The sequence below is a fragment of the Pimephales promelas genome, chromosome 2, assembly GCF_988280905.1.
Source record: "Pimephales promelas chromosome 2, fPimPro1.hap1.1, whole genome shotgun sequence".
Classification (NCBI taxonomy): Eukaryota; Metazoa; Chordata; class Actinopteri; order Cypriniformes; family Leuciscidae; genus Pimephales; species Pimephales promelas.
This window is the reverse complement of record NC_142770.1, coordinates 6,434,288-6,459,195: the sequence shown is the minus strand read 5'-3', so window position 1 is coordinate 6,459,195 and position 24,908 is coordinate 6,434,288. Positions and strand designations below refer to the sequence as shown.

The window sequence follows — 24,908 nt, the reverse complement described above, 5'->3', positions numbered from 1 at the left end:
TGTATTTGTACATATTTTCACAATTTTTCCAGGTTTCTCAAAAGCGGAAGTCGTCACCGGGTAAGCTAATATCACATGGTAAATGAAGAGACTACATTATTTTTTATGCTCCCATTTGCGTAAATAGCAAAATAAAACGCCACAATAGTTTTTTCACAACTTTAAAAAAGAAGAAAAAATAGAGAAAGATTGATAAAGACAGTCAGAAGTGAGAAAAATTTCAATATTACCACGTTTCCGCCACAGCCGTTGTATTAGAAACACCCTCACAGCAGCGTTAACTTTAAAAAAAAATATATTAGGTAATAAAATGTAGTTTAGCAAATATTTATTTTATTCACACACGGCACAGAGAAATACGCGCACCAGGATCGTGCTCGCCAGAATCGAGTTCTCTTTTGTGCTTAATATTATTTAATGCAAAGGTAATAAAATGTAAAGTATATTGTTATAAATGTATATACTTTTTCGTAGAACAAATCGAAAAAACTGCAGGACGTTCAATGCATGACATCCACCCGGGCGATAGGTGGCGGTAATGCAATTTGTGTCTGCGATCCGCCATAATATAATAAGAAGAAGACGACGTCACCACTACCGCACCGCCATCAGTGTTAGCCTTTTGAGCTAAGATAAGCTGTTGACGGTGCTTCGTGTGTTTATGCTGTTTTATAAAAAACGCACACTTTGTTTTTAACAACATTTTACAGGGTCTTTTCTCTAAGTTTTTCATCTGCTACAAATCTGTTTGTGCGCCTTTTTTGGCGTCTGCCGAATGATATAAACATAGCCTACCAGGTAACGATGTGAGGAACTAATGTTAAACTAATTAAGATCTGAGCGATTATTGTGTGTTTTTGTATGTTCGTCTGTAGGATTGTTTCTATGTTTGGCGCAATAAGGGTATTTACTGATATGGCACTTGATCAAAAGTCAAAGTATGACCTTGTGAGAGTAGATAATAGGAATAGATGTTTTCTTTTGTTTGTTATTTTCAACATTAATATCTATTTCGGACACAAAAAGGCTTTTCAGCAGCTGTTACTTAAAAACCATTACAAGAGGGAAGTCTGAATATGTGGATAAATGTGAAGAAAGTTAACATTGTAAAGATAAAAATGTTGCTTTGTCATGCTCTTTAACTTTATTCAAAGAGCTGTTTCTATTCATAGAAAAAAAACATCTGCAAGTTAATGGTCATATTTTTTTATGACATTGCAATGACTTGGTAATTGAACTATATTTAGGCTCATTGGACATATGCTGCTGTAAAGAAGTTGTTATAACTGTGGTAAATAAAATTTCGCTGGTAAGGTTTAATAAGAGGGAGTGTCACAATTAACAGCTGCTCAAAAGCCTCTTTAAGATAATATGATTGATGCAGACAAAATATATAGATATGTAGAAAGTGAACTTGTTTTTAAACTAATTAAATTAATTTATGTTTGGATAGTTCGGTTGCTGCTCCTCCCGCAGCGATTCACCAGTAAATGCTGAATTATTCCCACCGGCCTACAAGTGAAGAAGAAATTTGAAAACATGAATGATCCAGAAGAACCCTGCATAATAAAGGAGGAAGTTATTGAAGAACAAATAGGTTGGTGTTTATCTTTCATCAGATTCAGTGATTGCAGTTACATTGCATTTAGACCATTTCACACATCATTTTTAAATATTCTTGCTGAGTATCTTTCACATTTCCATGCCGAGGAGGCGTCATGCTTGTCACGCGAAACACCGCAGACTCAATAGAGCTGTATGACAGAAGTATCGCTTTTAATGTTTCCTTTTTTTATTTAAAATATTCACATATATTGTAAACTAGATTTTGAAACATCAAATACCTGTAAGTGAATGTGTTTTGTCATTTCAATTCCTTTTTATAATGGTCATGTTAATTTTATAATGCGTTATGGGCGCCACCATGTTTGTTCAGAGAATCTGATTTACAACACATTAGTTCATCTACTTCTCCTGAAATACATGAAAGTAAGTGGCCGGTGAACTGGGAGATGAAGATGGTGAACTCCACAGTTACCCACATAAATTTTATCTGATATGAATAAAACACGGTCAAATTACAATGGAACAGTTTGTTATTGCCGCTATCATAGACATCACTGTGTGTATTCCTTGATTAAATTAAAGTACTAAATTTTTAGAAAATCCTCGATTGCAATTTCCCCTTGTCAAGTAACGGACAAAACACCGGAAGGGGTGTATTGTAGGCTTTCTATGATAGTCGGTGTTACAGGTGTTACACGGTGTTCAGTCGCAACACCGGTTTCATCACTTGCCCCCGGAAAAAAAGAAAGTTTAAATAGTTAAAAATAATTAACGCATTTACGCAGTATATACGTTTTTTTTTTCTGTCACTCGTTATCTGGCATTGTATGGTCACGCTCTTCAAAGGACCGCGCTGGTACTATTCTGTGTCCTTTTGTGATAAGTTTATTATTTGTTGCACGTTTACGATGTATGATGTATTTGTGAGACATAAATGTTGAGCGTGTGAACGCAATGGCCAGTCAGAGGCGTTAAGAAACAGTTTAACAGCGCTCAAAATGCTAGAGGGAAATTCACACATTCGTCACATTTTTAAAAAAAATTTCAGTACCGAATTGTAACTTGCCTTATGAACAGTCTACAATTTTCCAAATTAGAGAAACACCTGCATGCTATGATGTGTTAAATGTTTTATGTTTGTATGTTGTGCTTGTTTGTATTATGATGATTATGTGTGTAAGTTCTCCTGAAAAGATTTCATCTTCCTGTTTATTTACATGACATCATTACGCAAAGATTGATGTGACATTCAAATCAGTTTGAAATTAGTTGGCTTAATTCCTTTAGCAAATATTTATTTTATTCACACACGGCACAGAGAAATACGCGGACCAGGATCGTCCTCGCTAGAATCGAGTTCTAAAAATAACACAAATAACACAAAAAATAACACATTTATTTACACATATAATATTTATATATGTTGGTTTTTTCAAGTATCCTCACAAGAGCAGTCTAAAATGAACATGAAGAGTTGTGAGAGAATGAGAATCAGCAGAGAATTTGTGTAGCTTTAATAAGGATTAAACTATATTTAATGTAAAATTTATCCAGTGCAGACTGTCTGATAACTATTCAATTTCTGTATACAGATAGGAAGGGCACAGGTAAATATGACATTTATTATGGGTTTATGCGCCAAAACCTTCTACTTTCTCTTATTGGATATCTGTATTATTAATGATAATCAAACAACAAAAGAATAGCTTAAAAAGGATTAATATATTTAATAGGGATGCACCGATATGAAAATTTTGGCCGATACCGATAATTCTTTATATTTGAAAGCCGATATAACCGATATATCGGCCGATAAACTTAAATCCAAATTTTTATCTTTAATTTTAATTTTGAGAGCCTGATTACAAAAACAAAAGTCTCACAATTAAATCCATGTCCCAAGCACACAATTATAATGATGTTCTCATTATAGTGTTGTATAGCCGATATGACAGATTTGCACTATTTGCGTATTTTCACTTTTTGAAGAGATTTCAATCATATTTCAAGAAATTCAAAAACAAACAGTGAGCCTCAACAAGTGTCTCAGCTGAAGGGAATGATACATTATTTATCGGCTTTAATATATCGGCCACATTTTCTTAACAGGGCGATAACGATAACATTAAAAATGAACATATATCGGCCAAGAGTTATTTTATATTTAATTATTCAATTTCTGTGGTATTTTTAATCGTAAACTACTGCTAGACCGGCCTGAAAATATACAGCTTTGTTTAATTTGAATCTTTTTTTTCTACTGTATTTATTTATGCTACTGCTTCTAATGTGTTTATTCATTGTTTTATTATGGACTATTGCATATAGTCCTCCAAGAATTACCTCATAAAACAAATACGTTGAGAGCAATTTTTATGTATAAAAATGCCCCCTTTCTCAAAGTTAATGTTTAAGTATTATTATTATTATATTTATTTTACCATGGTATCGTGTACTTTTGGTGGTATATCGGTACCGACTGTCTACTGTTATGTCAGCGTTCCCATGTCCTTTTCCTTTCACATTTCACTTTTATTTGAATGATTTGCTGAAAATTTAACTTAACTTTTTTTTTTACGTTCATTTTAGACCTGATGGAAGAGTACAAGGCGATTGAAGAACTGATTGAAGCGGGGAAGAAACATATAAAAACTGAAGAAGAACCTGTGAGTCCCTCATTGAACAGAGAAGACAAAACTAGTTTCATTTGTCGTCAGTGTGGAAAGGGTTTCTCATGCGAGCAAAATCTTAATCTTCACCTAAAATTTCATCGTGGAGGGAAGCCGTACGCGTGTGATAAGTGTGATAAGATTTTCACAATAAAAGGAAACCTTGACGAACACAGGAAAATCCACACTGGAGAGAAGCCGTACACATGTGAGCAGTGTGGGAAGTGTTTTGCGCAACAAAAAACACTTGACGAGCACAGGAAAATACACACTTTAGCGAAGCCGTTCTCATGTGAGCAATGTGGGAGGAGTTTCCCGTATCAAGGAAACCTTAACGATCACATGAGGATCCACACTGGGGAGAAGCCGTATTCATGCGATCAGTGCGGGAAGAGTTTTGCACAAAAAGGAAACCTTAACTTGCACATAAAAACCCACAGCGGAGAGAAGCCGCACAAATGTGATCAGTGTGGGAAGAGTTTCACACATAAAGGAAACCTTACCGCACACATGAAAATCCACACGGGAGTGATGCTGTACACCTATGATCAGGCTACAAATAGTTTCACTCAAATAGGAAACCTTAACGTACACATGACAAACCATACTAAAGAGAAGCCATTCATATGTGATCAGTGTGGGAAGAGTTTTACACATAAAGGAAACCTTAACGTACACATGAAAATCCACACTGGGGAGAAGCCGTACACGTGTGTTCAGTGTGGGAAGAGTTTCAGACATAAAGGAAACCTTAACGAACACATGAAAAGCCACACTGGAGTGAAGCCGTTCACATGTGATCAATGTGGGAAGAGTTTCGCACATAAAGCAACCCTTAACGAACACATGTCAATCCACACTGGAGTGAAGCCACACACATGCGATCGGTGTGGGATGAGTTACGCTCGAAAAGGAGCCCTTAAGGATCACATGAAAATCCACACTGGGGAGAATCTGCACACATGTGATCAATGTGGGAAGAGTTTCATAAAGTCAGGTGTTTATAAAGTACATCTGCTTAGTCATTCTAGAGAAAGAGTTTATAACTGTGACCAATGTAGCAAAACATTCTTTAGGCCAGATTTCCTTAGGGATCACCGGAAAGTTCATACAAAAGAGAGGCCGTGCGTGTGTTACTTGTGTGGAAAGGGTTTTCGTAACACGACTGCCTTAAAAATACACCAGAAAAGACACAGCGGTGTGAAGGATCATGCTTGCGCTGAGTGTGGGAAGCGTTTTTTTACAGATGGTGCACTGAAAGTTCACCAGACCGTTCACAGTACAGAGACGCCTTACAAGTGTTCACACTGCGACAAGAGATTCAAGCGGTCCGAATATCGGAGAATACATGAGAAGATCCACAGTGGAGAGAAGCCGCATCACTGCCATCCATGTGGAAAGAGTTTCACCCATTTATCTACTCTAATTGGACATAAAAAGAAAATGCATTCCTAAAATTACAGTAAGTTAGATTTCTTATCCTGTACTTCCAGGTGTGATGGTATGTAGTGCTGCGTCAACAATGTTTTTGATAATTGATTTATCAAAAACTATTGCAATGATTAATCGACTGTTTCATTGATTATTTCACAGATTAATCAGTAGGCTTTTGCAGTTAGTTAAAATATTGAGTTATACCCTTTCTAACTAATAGATAAAACTATGAAATCCCTTCAGTTTTTGAGAATGTATAAACTTCGAGTAAACTGAATCTCTTTCTGGTTTTCTGTCCTCCTCAGAAGTCACCAATATGCCAACTGCTGAAGGATCTAAGTCACCGGTGTGTGTTACTTTACAGTTTTTTTCAATTGCTAAGACACTAAACCCCATTCTTTGGACCAAGTTCTCATTGACCTAAACCAATTTGTTGAATAAATTCCTCTTTCTGCAAAACCCAACCCGATCTCACGACCAAATCGTACAAATTCGACAAATGATTAAAAAGCGGCTAATTCGTAACAATTCATACGACCTCACTCGTACGAATTAGTACGATTTTGCTAAATCGTACATATTTTACGAATTGGCCAATTCGTATGAATTCGTACGAATGACCTACCCCTTACCCCACCCCTAAACCTACCCATCACGTGGGTTTAGACAAATCCTACGAATTCGTACAACTGAGGTCGTACGAATTAGACACTTTTTTAATCATTCGTCGAATTCGTACGAATTGGTTGTGAGATAGGGTAGAACCCTGAACAAGTTCAGGCAGTTAGACACTATTTGCAAATCTCATGCACCCTTTTTGCAACATACTAAATCACTAAAATACATTGGATTTGTTGCAAAAGTTAAACCAACTAAACGGGTGTGTTTCCCGAAAGCATCGTTAGCCGACTATGGTCGCAATTTCCGTCGTTATCAGCATAGTTCAACGAGTCGGTGTTTCCCGAAACCCTCGTTCCAGCGAACATTCGCAAACAGCATCGCAAAGTTGTGCGGTTTCAACGACGGCTCTCGACCTGTGGTTAGAGGCATCGTTTCTATATTGCATGACATTTGAACGTAATAAATCCTCGAACAAAATAAGCAAGCTGACATTCAGTACAACTGGTGTCTTTTATTTAGAATACATACAAATGTCATTTACGTCTTTTAGTTTGTCAAAAGATTTAAAGTACCGCGTTTGAAGAGTGCGCATGTGCGAACATGCTCTACTACGTAAAAAAACAAGCCGAATATTGAGTCTGGTAATGAAACAAAATAACTGAGAACAATTAGAAATAGTCCTCAGATGACATGTCTGTAATTTATATTTTAAAAATTAATTAAAATAACTAGCGTTAATTGGATCTCAAACGGTTTCATTAAAAGTAGTTATTACTCCATCACGTGTGTAACCAACGTGGTTGAACGATACTTTGCGACAATGGGATTCGGGAAACAGTCACGACTAGCTAGTTGATTTCTCCAACGATACATCATACTATGGTAGTGAAGCAGCGAACTACATAGTTGTACGGGAAACACAGCCCTGTTGTCATCATTTACACATAACGACTAAAACTTCTCAAAATGTAAGGCAGATTAGAAGGCAGACTGTTGATTTAAACGATGGATGGAAATTCTGAGGCCCTGTTTACATGAGAATGCTCGCGGGTGAAAACGTAAAAATATTTTATTGGATGTGCCTTTCGTTTACACGGCGACGGCGTTTTTGGGGCCTAAAAACGCAAAAAAGTGAAACCACCCTCCAGAGTGGAAATCTTAATAACGCTCCACCGCCGCGTTCCCGTGTAAAGGGAAAAAACGCAAAAGTCTGCTTGACAGTAAAGGTTGTACGCTGACGCGTGGACTTGGTGCTCCACATTGCCACCTAGCTGCCTGGAGTACATACTACATTGAATATCACACACTTTTTGCGTCACCGTATGCACGCGGATTTCCCACCCAAAACGCTTGTCTAAACGCAGAATAAAAAGTGATAACGCAATGCCACTTTTGCGTTTTCTCTTCAGAATCGTTTCCGTGTAAACATAGCCTGAGAGGAAAGAATAGATGAGGAGGAAGAGGATGAGGACTAGAAAGAACGTGTCGTCAGGAGTGAATTCGTCAGTCCAGATGGTTTTCCCTTTGCTTGGAAAGAGAACATTGTGGACAGAATCAATACAATACTATACCTGCAGTACATTATACAGTATATTCACCTTACTCTGTTGCGATTACTTTTTACATCATTTCAAAATTAGTTTACTGTATGCAATATAAGTGACATGTTATGGATGCTGTGTTCTCAATTTCTTTGTAGTGTCTAATGAACAATCTGTAGTGTGTATATTAACTGATGTGTGTATGATCTGATTTTATTTTTTAGTACAGGTGAAATGGTTTTGTAGCAATTGTTAAAAAAAAAAGAGCAACTGTCTTTTTGTTTTTTATACTATTACATTTTATGATAATATTCAGTCATTTATGTACTTGTCATTTGATTTAGCTTTTAATCCTACTATTATTATTAATTTGTCATTTTATGTTTTTATACATTTTTATTAACTTTTTTATTTCCTTGCTCTTGCAGTGCATGCTGTTGTTGTTTAATCGTATGATTGTGTGGATAAGGGATTCAAGGCGTTTAATGTCACAGGACAATGTTGTGAAACAGTAATTTTTCCATAGTTTTTGCTTTGGTATAATGACTCCTGTCGGAATTGTATGAAGTCTTAGCATTGAGACATTGACATTTAGTAGAAGTCTGAGCATTGAAGCATATGCAACTAAGATTATTCAATAAACTTTGCTCTTTTATTCTCATCACTTCGTCTCCTGCTTTTGCTTTACCATGGCTTTCTCAATCAAACTCTCAGGCTGATCTAAGACTGGTAATAAATGTTGAAACAAGACTTTTTATTGACAAGTTTTACTGGGTTTGGGCACCAAACAAAAGGGATATTTTCTGGCGGTACTCTGATATCTAGATCCATCCAATCTAACACTGCTTTGTTTTGCAATTAATTAGTGCAGCAATATAAAGACTTTAATATATTTGCTCTCAAACAAAGCCACGTTCACCCCTTGTCACCATGGTGGTAACCATCCTAAAACCTAAATTATTCTAAATTAGCATAACAACACAATCACTACTAAATATGCCACTTAATATTAATCTTTCACAATAAAACAACAAAAAAACATTATTAGCATTTACTCTCTTTCAAGTGTCATGGTCTGTAGCCCTGCAATGTCGGCTGAGCAATTTAAAAACCCACCAGAAAATACACAGCGGTGTGAAGAATTACATGTGCTTTGACTGTGGAAAGACTTTTATTACAGCTGCTGAACTGAAAATGCAGCAGAGGAATCACACTGGAGAAAAACCTTACAAGTGTTCACACTGCGACGAGAGATTCAGTCGGTCAACATCATCAATAAAACAACACGAGAGGATCCACACTGGAGAGAAACCGTATCACTGCTTTCCATGTGGCAAGAGTTTCACTCATTCCTCTTCTCTACTCTATCATACAAAAAACAAATGTATGAAATCATGTCTGAATTCATCTTCAGATCCAGCTCTTTCAAATGCAATACTGCGTCCTCATCAAACATGACTGACATGTTGAGCAATAACACTCCTTATAAATCAGGACAAAATCAGACATGAACGGCCCAATAAATGTTTAATCTTAAAGGGATAGTTCACTTTGAAATTAATGTTTGGTATTTATATTGTTTAAAGTATTTATATCGTTTTACCTCTTGTAGCCACAGATCACTTGGACTTGGCTGTGGTAAGAGGTAAAAACTATATAAATACTGTTTGTTTTCTCACACAAACCGCTCGTTTTGTATCTTAGGCCATCGATGTGTACTTACATTTACAAGTCATTAAATCATGTTTAATTTCGACTTCTCTGTGCATGCTCTTCGAGGTGGTGACCATAGACCTCCATTATATGACTGATAGACCAACGGTTTGACCTAAAAATATCAAAATTGAAACTACTGCGGAAACAAAGACACCTACATCTTGGATGCCCTTGAGGTGAGCTAAAACATATCAAAAATTAATTCAAAGTGAACTATCCCTTTAAGCTAAAACTGTTACAAATCTGAAAACATTCACGTCTCCTATTCGAATATATCCTTTTGAGTGCTTATATATTACTCTCACAATAATCAAATATTTTCACATTTCTTTATTCTTTCTGAAATTATACTTTTAAAACATGTGTGAGTAACCAAGCTTCTTTCAGGTGCATTTTTATCTGTTGTCATAAATTCTCTCCAGCATATTTCTCTAGGGAGTAAGTTGCATATTATCTGCCTTTCCTCCTGAGGAGTGAATGTTTTATGATGTTCTGGTTGACTGGACTGATAATAATGAGCTCAGGCTCTTCAGCCTTGAAGTGAGCTGTTACTTAGTGGCGCTCTGTGTCTGTGTGTGTGTTTGACATTCTGTAGGTTTCGGACGTTTGGATGAACAACACACAGACGCATATCCGCTCTTCTCTAACCTACAAGGTCACCGCAGACCTAAATCAAGGGTTGGACAACATTTATCTTGACTAATTGCGATAGGCACTCATATGTGTGAAACTGTTTTGGCTTTTATGTTCTCTTAGCCAATCAGGAGTACCAATGATGGAATGTGTGCCCTTGCAAAATGGTATAATTGGTGTGTGATTTTGTGTAAGGTAGTTGGCTTGCGGCCTCCTAGAGAGACTTTGATGCTCCACCAATGAAATTGCAAACTATTCTTCAGTAAATTTGTGTCCATTTGATTAAACCTCATGACTCCTTGTCTTCTTTCATCATATCTGGTTCTGGGTCTTATAACTGTTTGTTACCCCCTAACAGTTAAGTGAGATGCAAATACCTAATTTTTAAAAATTTATGCACACATTTGCATCCAGATATTTATTTATTTATTTTTTTTTTTGCAATATCAACCATTTTGCATAAAAATAGGTGGATGGAAACATCTAATGGCTACAGAGGGAGAGAGGGAACATACAGAACTGTACAAGAGCGCTACTGAGTTAAAAGATAATGAGTGAAGAGTAATAATAAACATTAGAATACTGTTTTTTATTTTACAAAACTAGTAGAAGAACAACTTAAAGGAGAACTCCGGCGCAAAATGAACCTTTGGTCTAATAAATCATCGGTACCTAGTCAACTGTTCTCTGAGATTTGGTTTCATGATAATCGAATGTAAAGAGTTTTATCTCTAAAAACTGTTTAGCGTATAACGCTAGTACTGGGGGCATTTACTAAGTAAAAAGAAATCGCTAGTTTATACCACTAACAAGGCTCAAAATAGCCTCACACTCACACAGTAACATAATGAGGGTCTCTACATGCAAAACGAAGCATTTTGCAAGCAAGTGTACAGACCGTTTAATAAGAAGATACTTTATACAGACAGTTCACTTCGCTACAGCATAGATATGTATATAAAGACTAGATATGTCGTCCACGCTGCTGCCAATGGAGGTCAACGTCTGCACCTGGCGGCCATCTTGTCACAGGTAGCTCGCTCACTCGTAACATTGTGTTAATGGTACATACATAAATGACCATAACTTGCTCAATTTTCTACCGATTTTCAAACGGTTTGTTTTGTTATAAACGTCAGAGATGTAGTTATGACACAGCATACTTATGAATAATAAGTGTATAAATAAATAATCATCCAGATAATTATAGCCACGTTAATAAAGTTTGTAAGAAACCAAACCGTTTGTAAATCCGTCAAGATTTCAACGAGATAAGAGTATTTGTGTTCGTGCTGACCACTCATCTTACATCAGCTTGTCTGTGACAAGATGGCCGCCGGTGATGACGATGGAAACTCCGCCGTAACACATCTACATATCTATGGGCTACATACCACAGACAGTCATCTTAGAAAATAGTCTCGATAAGTCGATCCCCGAACGCCGTTCACATAGTTCAGATCACTCAGCACGTCGTTCGTGGTTTGACTTGTCGTGACTCCCCCATTTTCAATTCTTTTACTTCACAGGAAGGTTGGAATAAGAAAGGATAAGCGATGCAGGTTTATTTTTTACAGCCATTTTTTATCATATTTACCAGGGTATGATTAATTATGGGCACAACTGCATGTATGTATGTGCCCCTCCTACTTGTTTGAGGTTTGGCCAATGGCCTGGCCTCTGTTGCGAGTTCATTCATTGATGTGCGTCATCCCTCACGCGCTGCTGCTTTCTTTACTGGAGTGCAGTGTTGTTGAATGGGTTGCCCATAAACACCGCTGAAGCTGCTTATCCATTGGCTGTGCTGCTGTGTGCTACGGTGCTTTTGGGTCGCTTTGAGTGAGTATCTGACTAAGTTAATCTGTATACTATATTTCATGTAGCTGTGTTCCTGCCTATGAGTTTTGTCGCAGACACCGCATAGTTTGCGATAGTGATCCGGGGACAGCATGTTTTGCTGAGTATATTGCTCGAGTGTGAAGCCAAGGGTGAATGAATCGCAGTGCAACTTCTGTTTTTATTTTTAGGCACGCTTTAAGGGCAATAGCTGTGTTCCGAATGAGTAGGTATTATGCTCTGTGCCTCATCCTAAAGTGCTGATTGCTCCAACATCTTACTTCATCATAAACTGTTTCCACTGCACTGATTATCTCGCATCTATACGGACTGAGACGCTTCCCATGAGCTCGTTTTAAAGTGAACTTTCTGGGCTTATAGGCTCAGTGTGATGTAGTTCTTGTGTTTATTTCTTTAATTGATTTCAATGGTTAAGATGAGTGAATCCATGTGTCTCAGTTGACCAATTTTTTAGTGACCTCTTTATTTAATTTAATACAGTTTCTTTGAGTTGTGATTTGTGACAACTGGGTTGGGGCCAAATGGTTGGTCCCTTCTTGGAATTGTATTAATTAATTATAGTTGTATTTTGTTGTACCAAAGTGTATCAAAGTTGTACTTTGCATATCACTGCTCTTTCTAAGGAACTAAGGAGTAGTTCACTTTTAAAAAACCTTATGCTGATAATTTACTCATCATGTCATCCAAGATGTCCAAGTCTTTCTTTCTTCAATCGAAAAAAATTAAGGTTTTTGATGAAAACATTCCAGGATTTTTCTCCATATAATGCACTTTACTGGCCACCAAACGGTTCAAGGTTTCACTGCAAACTGTTTAAAGGGCTTTAAATGACACCAGACGATGAATAAGGGTTTTATCAAACGAAACGATCGGCCATTTAATATATATATATATATATATATATATATATATATATATATAACAAAGTTTTAGTTTTATAGACTCATTCATTTTGATGAATGAGATTGAACAGGAGAGTCACAAACGTGCATCACAGAGCAAGACGTTTGTGCTTATAAAACTTAAACTTTTTTATTTATTTTTTAAATGACAGATCGTTTCGCTAGATAAGACCCTTATTCATCGTCTAGGATCGTTTAAAGCCCTTTGAACAGTTTGCACTGAAACTGTCTTTTGGACCTTGAACCTATTGGTTCCCATTGAAGTCCATTATATGGAGAAAAATGGTGGAATGTTTTCATCAAAAACCTTAATTTGTTTTCGACTGAAGAAAGAAAGAAAGACATGGGGGGTGAGTAAATTATCAGCAAAAGTTTTTTTTTTTTAAGTGAACTACTCCTTTAAATTCTTGAGATGAACTTTCTCAGGTGGCGTAGTCGGAGATAATATAATTTATTGCTCCGCCCAACATAAGATACTACCCACCTCTTTTGTGAAAAGTGTTTTGTGTTTGGGAAGATGTCTATAATGTGCACCGCGTTGGCTCACTCTTGTGGAATAAGATTGGAAGTTTACAGTGCTTTCTATATTTACACAATTATAAAATACTTAATAAAATAAATATGGTTAAAATGAAATTGAATACCCATTTTACATTTCTAAACTACTAAATATTTTATGCTGCGTCTGTGAGGAATAAATGATAGGCTATATATTTTTTATTACTATAGTTATTGGAAAATCAAACTAAATTTAGGCTCAAATGAATATCTTATCCCACTGTTAGGGTAGGCTATTATTTATCTGTACAGTTGTCTCAAATAAAAGCAGAAAAAAAGATGGGTGCCATATGTATTTGCATTTTTTTTTTTTGTACTGACGTTTTATTCATCTCAGATTATGCGAAACAACATTATGACAAAGCATATTTTTAGTAGATCCTGACTCAAATAAAGTCAGATCTCTGCTGATGATCCTGTAAAGCTTGTGTCAGGAGTGTCATTATTAACAGTGATAGGGAGCTATCAGATTTGAGCCCAGGACCAGAGATGTTGAAATATGAGACCAGGAGTCGAGAGGTGCAATCAAAGAGAAAAATTTACTGAAGAATAGTTTGCAGTTCAATTGGTAAAGCCAGCGTCAAAGTCTCACGAGGAGGTCGCAAGCTAACTCGTACCTTACACGCAAATCGTACACCAGTTATACTGTTTTCAAGGGCATACATTACATAAACATTCACTTCTGATTGGCTAAGAGAACATACAATCTAAACAATTATACATAGATAGAAGGGCATGTTGACATCAATCTTGATAGCTGTCATCCAAGTCACGAAGAATCCATCAATGACCTCGGGGGTGCCATCGAAGAGCGTCATGAGACCTGGGCACGTATCCCTAAAGTTTCTGAGAATCCTCTCGGAGAGCTCCTAACTTAACCTAAAAATTCCTTGCCAGGAGTTTTAGCTTAGAAGTGATTCCAGAACATTTTCAGTGAACTCTGAGCAAGGAATGGAGGGAAAATCCTATCTTAGTGAGGAGGTGTGGTTGACCCTGTTGCTAGGTATGAGTCATCATTTCAAAAGCTGTGATTGGTTGATCCTACAAGTTTGATGAAAATGAACTTTTGGTGATAATGAGCAAAGGATATACCCTCAAATCAATAAACATAATTATACACTCTAATCTTATGCAGACTGTAATTGTAAATAATATTTCGCATTCAAGAAAATATCTGGAAAATGAATCGTAAGCTGTAGGGGTTATAGCCTAACATTAGAATCTATGTGAAAACTTAAGCTCATTACACCCTGTTCAAATAATGACTCGTGTCTTATTAATATCCTAGCTGGCATATTTTGTACTTTCACTCCAATATTGTGAGCTTAGAATTATAAGGTTCTATCTCCGTTTAGGGTAGTTCTGAGATATTAATTGAGCATCAAAGTTTTTACATCCCAGCTGCTAAAACTGTTATGTACTGTAGTATAATCTTCTATTATAGCTTTATCTATTAATCTTTTTTTTTTTGTACAAAAATAACACCACACAGGCATTAATAAACACCTAATGGATCAGATTATGTCAAACTCAATTTCGACCAAAAGTGGAGATAGAACCTTATAATTCTAAGCTCACAATATGGACCCCATTGAAAACAAGATGGCCTATCCTTAAAGGGTTAGTTCACCCAAAAATGAAAATTCTGTCAGTATTTACTCACCCTCATGTTGTTCCAACCCCGTAAGACCTTCGTTCATCTTCGGAACACAAATTAAGATATTTAAGATATTAAGATCGCTCCTGCATACAGTCCATAGGCTTCTTGAGGGACTGGCTCTTGCTGTCCTCGAAAAGTCATTAAAGACATCGTTAAAATAGTCCAAGTGACTACAGGGGCTCAATCTTAACTTTATCAAACGACGAGAACACTTTTGTGCGCAAAAAAACAACAAAAATAACGACTTAATTTCAACTATTCGTTTATTTCTCCCTCTGCGCGAGTCAGGTTACTAGTTTAATAGCGTAAGCTTCTGTTATTGTACGTCACACGCATCACACACACATGACCAGCGTCGGCCAATAGTGAGCCTACGTGTGATAGCTCTACGCAATCACACTACGTTAACTGACTACAGGCCCATGGAGAAGGAAGTGAATAGTTGAAATAAAGTCGTTATTTTTGTTGTTTTTTTGCGCACAAAAGTGTTCTCGTCGTTTGATAAACTTAAGATTGACCCACTGAAGTCACTTGGACTATTTTAACGATGTCTTTAATGACTTTTCGGGGACAGCAAGAGCCAGTCCCTCAAGAAGCCTATGGACTGTATGCAGGAGCGATCTTAATATCTTAAATATCTTAATTTGTGTTCCGAAGATGAACGAAGGTCTTACGGGGTTGGAACAACATGAGGGTGAGTAAATACTGACAGAATTTTCATTTTTGGGTGAACTAACCCTTTAAAGAAGTAGAAATTGCAACGTTACAACTCAGTGTGGTCTTAAAGAGGGTAACACGGCTCAGCTTTTATCAATGTCTGTGATTGCTGGCTGGTCTATTTATGAAGGCTTGTTAACAAATATCCGACAAACACAGAAAATGGAGAATGGCCATTTTGTGCAGCTGCTTAGGGGAACTCCTAAGCCACTAAAAGTCCTCTTCCCTGCTCTTAGCAGATCTCGCCTTAGGAGCCCTTTTAAGCGCTAGGAATCTTGAGGAATAGCTTTTATATTAACTGGGATTTTCGTGTCACTTTTAGGGGAAATTCTAAGAAAACGTCACGACTCTGAGAATTTTCTTGCAATTTGGCCGCTAGGAGCCACTTTTTGTACAAAAATTCTTTAGGGATACGGGCCCTGGTGCCCATATCACGAGATCTGCACAGAACATTCAACATACACCAAAGCATAATGGAACATAGACCTAGCAAGATTGTACAGGCCTAAGTTCTTACTATCATATCAGATGACGCACAACATTCTGATACAACCTTCCATCCTTGGAAAGAGAAGAAATGACAATTACTTTATTTCTTAAGAGATATAAGTATAATATTCGTGAGACAAATCATAGAGCCATACAGAAGTTGACCTCTGCCCCTTAATGGGGTCATTCAGCCGGCAAACAGGATCACATAATGAGGGTCTTCTTTGGCTTAACATATAACGAGCCTGTATTTAATGTCTAGCTCGGGGCCACTACAGATTAGTCACAGACATCATAAGACATTCATGAAAGAGGCATGCATAAGAGTAGACTTAAAACAGGAATGATTATAACTTGATTAGTGATTATTATAAGAATAATGTAATTATAAAAAGGATATACGTATACTTGAATTGAAGAGGCAAGGGATTCTGACCCCAACCCTTCAACAGCTACTAAAAGCCTCTATTGTGAATGTGTATAGTTGAATAGTTTTCAGCTCATTCATTATGCTGATGACTTCAATCACCTGTAAACTGACACTTAAAGCTCATTTCACGGGTGTGAACAGACTGACACAAACTACATAATCACTGCTTTTAAAAATACAATATATAGTCTCTGATAAACCATGTTTGATGTAAAAACAACTACAAACTAAAAAACAATTAATAAAAAATATCACATCTAAATGTGTTGTATGTTGCTTAGTAATATGTACATTCATTTCTGAGTTAGTTTATCCTGTATTTATATTCATACATTATCTTTATATTTGATTATGGTATTTATTCATGTTTTTCTACATTTCTTGTACAAATGCACATTTAGATAGATGAACATAAATGCATACAATGTGTACAATTGTGAATTTGATCTGCTCCTCCCCCCACACAGTGATTCAGTGAAGCTCCTCCCACAGCAGTTCACCAATAAATGCTGGATCATTCCAGTGAAGATGGAGAACAGCGAGAACATGAGTGATCCAGAATCCTGCAGGATGGGACATGAAGAAACTGAAGAACAAAGAGGTTGGTGTTTATTTTGGATTGATTATGTTGAAGAACATTTAAGGTTATAAAACTTCAAGCAGTTCAACAGATTTTGTGGTTGTAGTCAAAGAAAGGTTATAGAGATAACAAAAGTTAAAGTAAAATAAACTGGGTAGAAAATATCCTGGAACTGAAATGAAACATTTATATTGGTTGTCACTGATCCAATATTCAGTATCTATCAGCTCCAAATCCAACACTTTGTGTACTCATGGTTGTTACTGTTAAGCTCCACAAAAGGCAAATGTTTTGAGCACTACGTTCCAAGTCTTCCGATGTGATTCAATAGCTTATTGTGTTGGACAGATTCATATTTATTTTTTAGAAACTCTTTCTCAGTCATCCTCCATTCAGGATTTAAACAGCATGTCTTGTTCTGTTACGATAGTCAGCAATGGTAAAACTCACTCAGAGAGAGAGAGAGAATATATATTTATATATAACTTTCTATATCTAAATCTTATAAATAGCTTAGATGTATATAAATATAAAACTTAATGTAATACATTTTTTTCCATGAATGTATTTAAGAATACAAATAGCAATATTGTAACATTTAACCAGATTTCCACATCACTTATGTTCACTTTTTTCCCCCACTAAATTTGGCATTTCACTAAATGTGTGACCGATTTTTTTTTTTTTTTTTTTTTTTTTTTTTTTTTTTTTGCTGCGCTAAAACATTGCACTTTCCTTATAATATATTTTGAATTGTTGTAGATTGATTTTTTTTTCATTTGTTGTTTTCCTCTATAATCATCTATTAATATATCAAAATTAAAAGATTATATATATATATATATACATATATTTTTTTCCCTGAATAGGCAACTGGAAGGCACATTTAGCGTAAATGAACCAAATACTTATTCATAGTGAGTGAGGGGTGCACATACCTGGTGCACATGTGCTGTAAAAATAATCGACTTACTGGAGTACAATATTTCTCCATCTTTGGTAAGATTTGGTAATGATAAGTGTGATATCGTATAGTTGATAGAACAGTCCCCACGGTTCGACACTCATGTAATTCGTGTGATTTACTGTAAAAAGGGCCACGAAATCGATCCAAATGGCGGGGTTCGATTCGTGGTGAAGGTCTCAAGCGTGTTCCGTCTTTTCCATGGCAAAGTGATGTTAATTAAATGCAACACATTTAATCTTATGTATTAACTCGTTTCATCTGACTCCATAAAATGAAAAGGTTTATCAATGATATCTGTGCATCATTTAGTAGTTAATGCCCGACTATTCCTTTTAACTCTAATGAAAATAAAGTCAAAGTCTGTTAGAATAGCCAAATATAACAATTTATTATGTCAGGTAAGTGTATTATTGCAATTCTACAAGATAATCAATGCAAACCATTAAATGTTTCAAAGAACAAAGAACTTTACCCAACATATTAGTCTACATGAGCTGAGCCTTGAAGACACAACATCATGGGCTGATCTCATACAGAAAGGCAGCCCCGAGCTCTCCCGCTGCACCCCTTAAATAGCCAGACCTTACCTGATATGTTAATCACCAGGATACAATGGAAAGTTACTGAATCTCCCCCAACGTGCTTATTGGGCGCAGACCATTTGCTTGGTTGTAAATTGTATTCAGACAACAAGGCAGAAGGTGTTAACTTAAAGACCACAATGACCTCCTTTGTGTGACAGTGATTCCTAAACTTCTTAAAAACCTTATTACCTTTGGGAATGAGACATTATTACCAGTCACCATGAGACCATCAAAATGACTCCAAACACTTCTTAAAGATGATCAGATTCACATTAAAACCATATTCTTGAGTGAGTTTTTCAGTGTTATTGACTGAGAAAGAGAGAAGATGCAGATAAGATGTTCAGAGAAAAGGGGGTAGGGTGTCAAATGTTAATTTGCAAGCATTTGTCTTCAGAGGGCACTGGTCAGATATTTTCTCTTTAACCAGTTTTCCAGTCTTACAGCTGCTAAGTTTTTACCAGTGAAAGTTTATCATTTGGATGTGTTTTGTCTTGCCAATTTACACATGAGAAAACCAGGACTCTCGCTGTTTCGCTGTCTTTCGTATAGCGTCTGTCTACTTTCTGCTGTTCACTTTACCCCTTCACATCTCTCTCTTTGATTTTTTTTTTTTAATAATTTACAAACTTTTTTACTTTCATTTTAGACTTGCAGGAGGAGAATGAGGAGAGCGAAGAACTGAGTGAAGCGGAGGAGCAACATCATAATGTCAAGAAAGGAAATAAATCTTTGAGTCACTCACAGAAAAGAAGACCAAACAAATCTTTCACTTGCTCTCAGTGCGGGAAGAGTTTCTCAAGCAAACTAAGCCTTAAACTTCACATAAAAATCCACACCGGAGAGAAGCTGCACACATGTGATCAGTGCGGGAAGAGTTACACACTAAAACAATACCTTAGGAAACACATGAAGATCCACACTGGAGTGAAGCCACACTCCTGTGATCAGTGCGGGAAGAGTTTCATACAAAAAGTAGCCCTAAATGAACACATGACAATCCACACTGGAGAGAAACCGCACACATGTGATCAGTGCGGGAAGAGTTTCAGACATAAGTACACTCTTAAATCACATCTCCGTTTGCACTCTGGAGAAAGACCATTTAACTGTGATCAATGTGATAAAACATTTCTTTGTAAAAAGACATTGAAAATCCACCTGAGATTTCACACAAAGGAGAAGCCTTACATGTGTTCTTTGTGTGGAAAAAGATTTACTCAGCGGAGTTCATTAAGAACCCACCTGAAAAGACACAGCGGTGTGAAGAATTACATGTGCTTTGACTGTGGGAAAACCTTTTTTAATGAAGCTGACCTGAAACGCCACCAGGACATTCACAGTGGAGAAAAACTTCACAAGTGTTCACACTGCGACAAGAGATTCTCTCACTACACATCTCTGACATCACACATGAAGATCCACAGTGGAGTGAAGCCGCACATTTGTGATCTCTGCGGGAAGAGTTTCTTTCGAAAAGAACACCTTAAAGGACACATGAGGGTTCACACTGGAGAGAAGCCGTACACATGTGATCAGTGTGGGCACAGTTTCACACAAAAAGGGCACTTTAAAACACACATGAGAATCCACACCGGAGAGAATCGGCACACATGTGATCAGTGCGGGAAGAGTTTTTTGCAAAAAGCAACCCTTGAGAAACACATGAAGATCCACAATGGAGACCAGCCACACAAATGTGATCAGTGCGGGAAGATTTACACAAAAAAATCAACCCTTGATAATCACATGAAAACCCACACTGGAGAGAATCTGCATAAATGTGATCAATGTGGGAAGAGTTTCCCATACAAACAGAGTTTAACATATCACATGAAAAGCCATAGTGGAGAGAAGCCGCACACATGTGATCAGTGCGGGAAGAGTTTCACGCAAAAATCAACCCTTAATAAACACATTAAAATCCACACTGGAGAGAAGCCGTACACATGCGATCAGTGCGGGAAGAGTTTCGCACATATAAGCCTATTTAAATTACATCTACGTTATCATTCAGGAGATAAACCACATCACTGTGATCAGTGCGGTAAAGACTTTTTTTGGCAATCAGACCTGAAGAGCCACTTAAAAAAAGTTCATACAAAGCAACCCTTGTCACGTGAGAAGCCTCACATGTGTTCTCTGTGTGGAAAGAGTTTTTCACAACTGGGTTATTTAAAAACCCACCAGAAAATACACATCGGTGTGAAGAATCACATGTGCTTTGATTGTGAAAAGACTTTTATTACAGCTGCTGAACTGAAACTGCACCAGAGAATTCACACTGGAGAAAAACCTTACAAGTGTTCACACTGCGACAGGAGATTCAGTCAGTCAACAACATTGAAAAAACATGAGCGGACCCACACTGGAGAGAAACCTTACAAGTGTTCACACTGCGAGAAGACTTTCGCTCAGTTAGGAAACGTGAAATCACACGAGCGGGTCCACACTGGAGAGAAACCGTATCACTGCATTCCATGTGGCGAGAGTTTCACTCATTCCTCTTCTCTACTCAATCATACAAAAAACAAATGTCTGAAATCATGAAATCATGTCTGAATTCATCTTCAGATCCAGCTCTTTCAAATGCAAACATGAATGACATGTTGAGCAATAACATACCATATAAATCAGGACAAAATCAGACATGAATGGACCAATAAATGTTGTTTCTTAAGCTAAAACAGTGTTTGAAAAGCTAAAAATATTCACGTCTCCTAGTTTTACCGCCACCTACTGTATATCTTTCTCTTGCTTGGGTGATGAATATGCTTGGTTTTCTTTCATGAGAATGTTGTGCCTCTGTTTAGTACCCTCTGTTTTATCTATAAAATAATGGTGATAATATATTTTTGAGAGCCGATGAACAATCAGACCAAATTATAGAAACCATCAAGACTGACTTACGGTAGAGATCCACTTTTGCGGCACGACAGTCGCGCGTTATCGTGACGCCTCCCCACATTTGTACTTTGATGGGCGTTCCTCAAGTTTACCGCTATGAGCGTGGTTTTGAGCCAGCGGCTAGTGCGAGAGACTTTCACCCCCCCCGTCTCCATATGCTCTACTTCTATTGGATAGTCGCTGTGCGTTCAACAGAATTCATTTGCATCGGCCAGCTTTTTGACGCGCAGCATTTTCCAAATGAAGCGCCGCCTTCAAAGTCGCATGACGTCACCCAGAGGAATAAAGTGGAGCGTGGTGCGACAGAAGTCTCTTTATTCCTCTGGGTGACGTCACGTGACTTTGAAGGCGGCGCTTCATTTGGAAAATGCTGCGCGTCAAAAAGCTGGCCGATGCCCATCTTTATGCAAATGGATTCCATTGAACGCGCCGCGACTATCCAATAGAAGTAGAGCATATGGAGACGGGGGGAAGTCTCTCGAAGGTCCTCTGTTCTAGACTGGCCGCTGGCTCAAAACCACGCCCATCAAAGTACAAATGTGGGGAGGCGTCGCGACAACACGCGACTGTCGTGCCGCTGCCGCAAAAGTGGATCTCTACCGTTATTGTGAGGGTACCGTTATTGCTAAGAGCGACAGTCCACAATCTTCACAAGGCGAAACACGACTCGCCACCTCTGATTCTAACGATGCGTATTTTGAGGATTATGATTTCTCATTGAATTTCAAAGAGCATCGGAAAGTTGTGTTTGATAGCAGTTCATGTTTAAAGGGTTAGTTCACCCAAAAATGAAAATTAAGTCATTAATTACGCACCCCCATGCTGTACCAACCCCGTAAGACCTTCGTTCATCTTCGGAACACAAATAAAGATATTTTTGATTGAATCTGAGAACTAGATCAGTCCTAGATAGACTGCCTAAGGGACTGGCTCTTGACGGCCCATAAAGTCATTAAAGAAAAGGTTTAAATATTCCATGTGCCTACAGCGGCTCAATTATAAGTTTATCAAGCGACGAGACTACTTTTTGTGCGAAAAAAACATAAATAACGACTTTATTCGACTATTCTATTACTTCCTTATGGGCGCATGCGCGAGAACTGAGACGAGGACGTTCTCCTTCGACTACTTTTTGTTACCGGCTGCTCCGCTCAGGAGTATTACCGCCCCCTACCGTATAAGATGATGTGCTGATATAGCTGGAAGCGCAAAACTTTCTGTTTACAAGCAGAGGAAGATGCGCGCTGTACATACGCTTTTCAATTAGCGTATTTTCCGCACTATAATGTGCACATATAAGCCTTTAATCTTCTAAAAAAACGACAGTGTTCCTTATAATCCGGAGCGCCTTATATATGGATCATCATTTTATACGGTAGGTGGCGGTAATACTCCTAAGCGGTGAGCAGCCGGTAACAAAAAGTAGTCGAAGGAGAACGTCCTCGTCTCAGTTCTCGCGCATGCGCCCATAAGGAAGAAATAGAATAGTCGAATAAAGTCGTTATTTATGTTTTTTTCGCACAAAAAGTAGTCTCGTCGCTTGATAAACTTATAATTGAGCCGCTGTAGGCACATGGAATATTTAAACCTTTTCTTTAATGACTTTATGGGCCGTCAAGAGCCAGTCCCTTAGGCATTCTATCTAGGACTGATCCAGCTCTCAGATTTAATCAAAAATATCTTTATTTGTGTTCCGAAGATGAACGAAGGTCTTACGGGGTTGGTACAGCATGGGGGTGAGTAATTAATGACTTAATTTTCATTTTGGGGTGAACTAACCCTTTAAATTAAGTGTTTTGTGAGGGAACTATTTCCAATTTGATAATGAGATTGTCATCTGGTTTAATGCTAATTCAGGCCATTGTATATAGTGTGTCTTTGGTGTGGGGAGTTTTTTAAAAAAAAATTTTATGGTGCTCGAGTTGCTGATTTGTTTTGTTGCCTAAATTCTGTAGATGCTTTTGTGCATGTTGTTAGGAATAAAACCCTACCAATTACAACTTCTCTTTGTACAAACCAATGCAATAAAGAGCATTGACTTTTTTAAATAACATAGTGTACTATCTAGTGAACATTGTACCTGACGTCATTTTAATAAACTTCTGCTTCTGAATAAAACAACAGATTTCATTTTTAGCTCTTGGTGCTAGCTCTGACACATCTCAGAGTTACTTGTATTAAAATATTAAGAATAAAAGCATCTGATGAACAAAGACTCACTGTAAACCAGCATGTGGATTCATTATTTACTGAATTTGGAACTGTACTATACACTTGGGGCCTATTATTAAGCTAATACCAACTGTATGTTTAGCATTTAAATGAATATATTGTCATCATTCGCTCGTTGAGTGTCTAAGGCGTCAAAATTGAAAATTCTGTGGAAACAAAGACACCTACATCTTGGATTCCCTTGAGGTAAGCTATAACATATCAAAAATTAATTTTAAAGTGAACCCTGGCCAACATGTCCTTTAAAGGGAGGGTAGGTAGAAATTTTGTTTGAACTGTCTTTATATATCAATGCATAATTAAAATGTAAGTAATCTGGAAAAGACATGATAAACATCGAGTGTCTGTAGTTCTGTCAGGACTGTAATAAACACAGCTCATTATTCCATCCGGGACTAAAGACGTGATTGGCTGGGGGGACTGTCACTCTCCCTCCCATGGATACCACCTCTGCAGATAAAGGAACAGTCCAAATGCGCGCGCCCGTTAGAAGAGGCATGCTAGTAATAATAATTATGGCATAGGAAGAACAGTTCAAATTCTCAGTACCTGCATATAGAGGCAGCGAAGTCAAACAATTTAAAAGAGGAAGATCGTATTTGAAAAGGCTACGAACAAAAAGTCTTTGGATAAATCAAGAAATACGAGAGTCAACTGACAACTGAGGGATCTCAAGGGGCTAAAACGTGAATTCTGCTGGACAGGTAATCTTGCTGTTTTCATTTTGATGGCATTTATTTTTTCATGAAGCATGTATCACTAGCACGTATACCTAATAGAGCTAGCTAACGTTACGTAGCATATACACTGGCTTAACGTTACTGTTTGGGAGCCAGGGTTGAGAC

General features: G+C 37.4%; 3 protein-coding genes across 8 annotated transcripts in view; all 3 read left to right on the top strand.

The window, feature by feature from the left end:
- The first annotated feature begins 581 nt into the window (after positions 1-581).
- Positions 582-8,492, top strand: LOC120492854 (uncharacterized). Of its 4 annotated transcripts, XM_089120911.1 has the most exons (5): positions 582-798; positions 1,454-1,597; positions 4,156-5,697; positions 5,975-6,015; positions 7,700-8,492. In XM_089120911.1, exons 2-3 carry the CDS (start codon positions 1,540-1,542, stop codon positions 5,688-5,690), a joined length of 1,593 nt encoding a protein of 530 aa, XP_088977037.1. In that variant the 5' UTR covers positions 582-798; positions 1,454-1,539; the 3' UTR covers positions 5,691-5,697; positions 5,975-6,015; positions 7,700-8,492. The 4 variants fall into 4 exon arrangements, with proteins under 4 accessions (XP_088977037.1, XP_088977044.1, XP_088977030.1 ...); XM_089120918.1 differs by lacking the exon at positions 5,975-6,015; XM_089120904.1 differs by having other exon boundaries at positions 5,975-8,492.
- Positions 8,493-11,700: 3,208 nt separating this feature from the next.
- Positions 11,701-21,998, top strand: LOC148995779 (uncharacterized). The gene is made up of 3 exons (XM_089120690.1): positions 11,701-12,019; positions 17,261-17,394; positions 19,574-21,998. The coding sequence occupies exons 2-3, from the start codon at positions 17,322-17,324 to the stop codon at positions 21,472-21,474; spliced, it is 1,974 nt and encodes a 657-aa protein (XP_088976816.1). The 5' UTR covers positions 11,701-12,019; positions 17,261-17,321; the 3' UTR covers positions 21,475-21,998.
- A 2,521-nt stretch (positions 21,999-24,519) lies between these two features.
- The window catches only part of LOC120492897 (piggyBac transposable element-derived protein 4), a 95,562-nt gene continuing 95,173 nt past the window's right edge, over positions 24,520-24,908 (top strand). For 2 of the 3 annotated variants that reach the window (XM_039691211.2, XM_089120660.1), the window contains exon 1: positions 24,536-24,767. The gene's annotated coding sequence lies outside the window, so the exon portion shown is untranslated. Of the gene's footprint in view, positions 24,768-24,908 lie in introns of all 3 variants that reach the window. The other variant, XM_089120659.1, reaches the window with a different exon arrangement.

Excerpts from the sequence above, each read along its gene's own strand:
- LOC148995779 (XM_089120690.1), top strand. The coding sequence starts at position 17,322 with ATGGAGAACAGCGAGAACATGAGTGATCCAGAATCCTGCAGGATGGGA. Across the intron at positions 17,395-19,573 it reads AGAAACTGAAGAACAAAGAG|ACTTGCAGGAGGAGAATGAG; the intron begins GTTGGTGTTTAT and ends CTTTCATTTTAG.
- LOC120492854 (XM_089120918.1), top strand. The coding sequence starts at position 1,540 with ATGAATGATCCAGAAGAACCCTGCATAATAAAGGAGGAAGTTATTGAA. Across the intron at positions 1,598-4,155 it reads AGTTATTGAAGAACAAATAG|ACCTGATGGAAGAGTACAAG; the intron begins GTTGGTGTTTAT and ends CGTTCATTTTAG.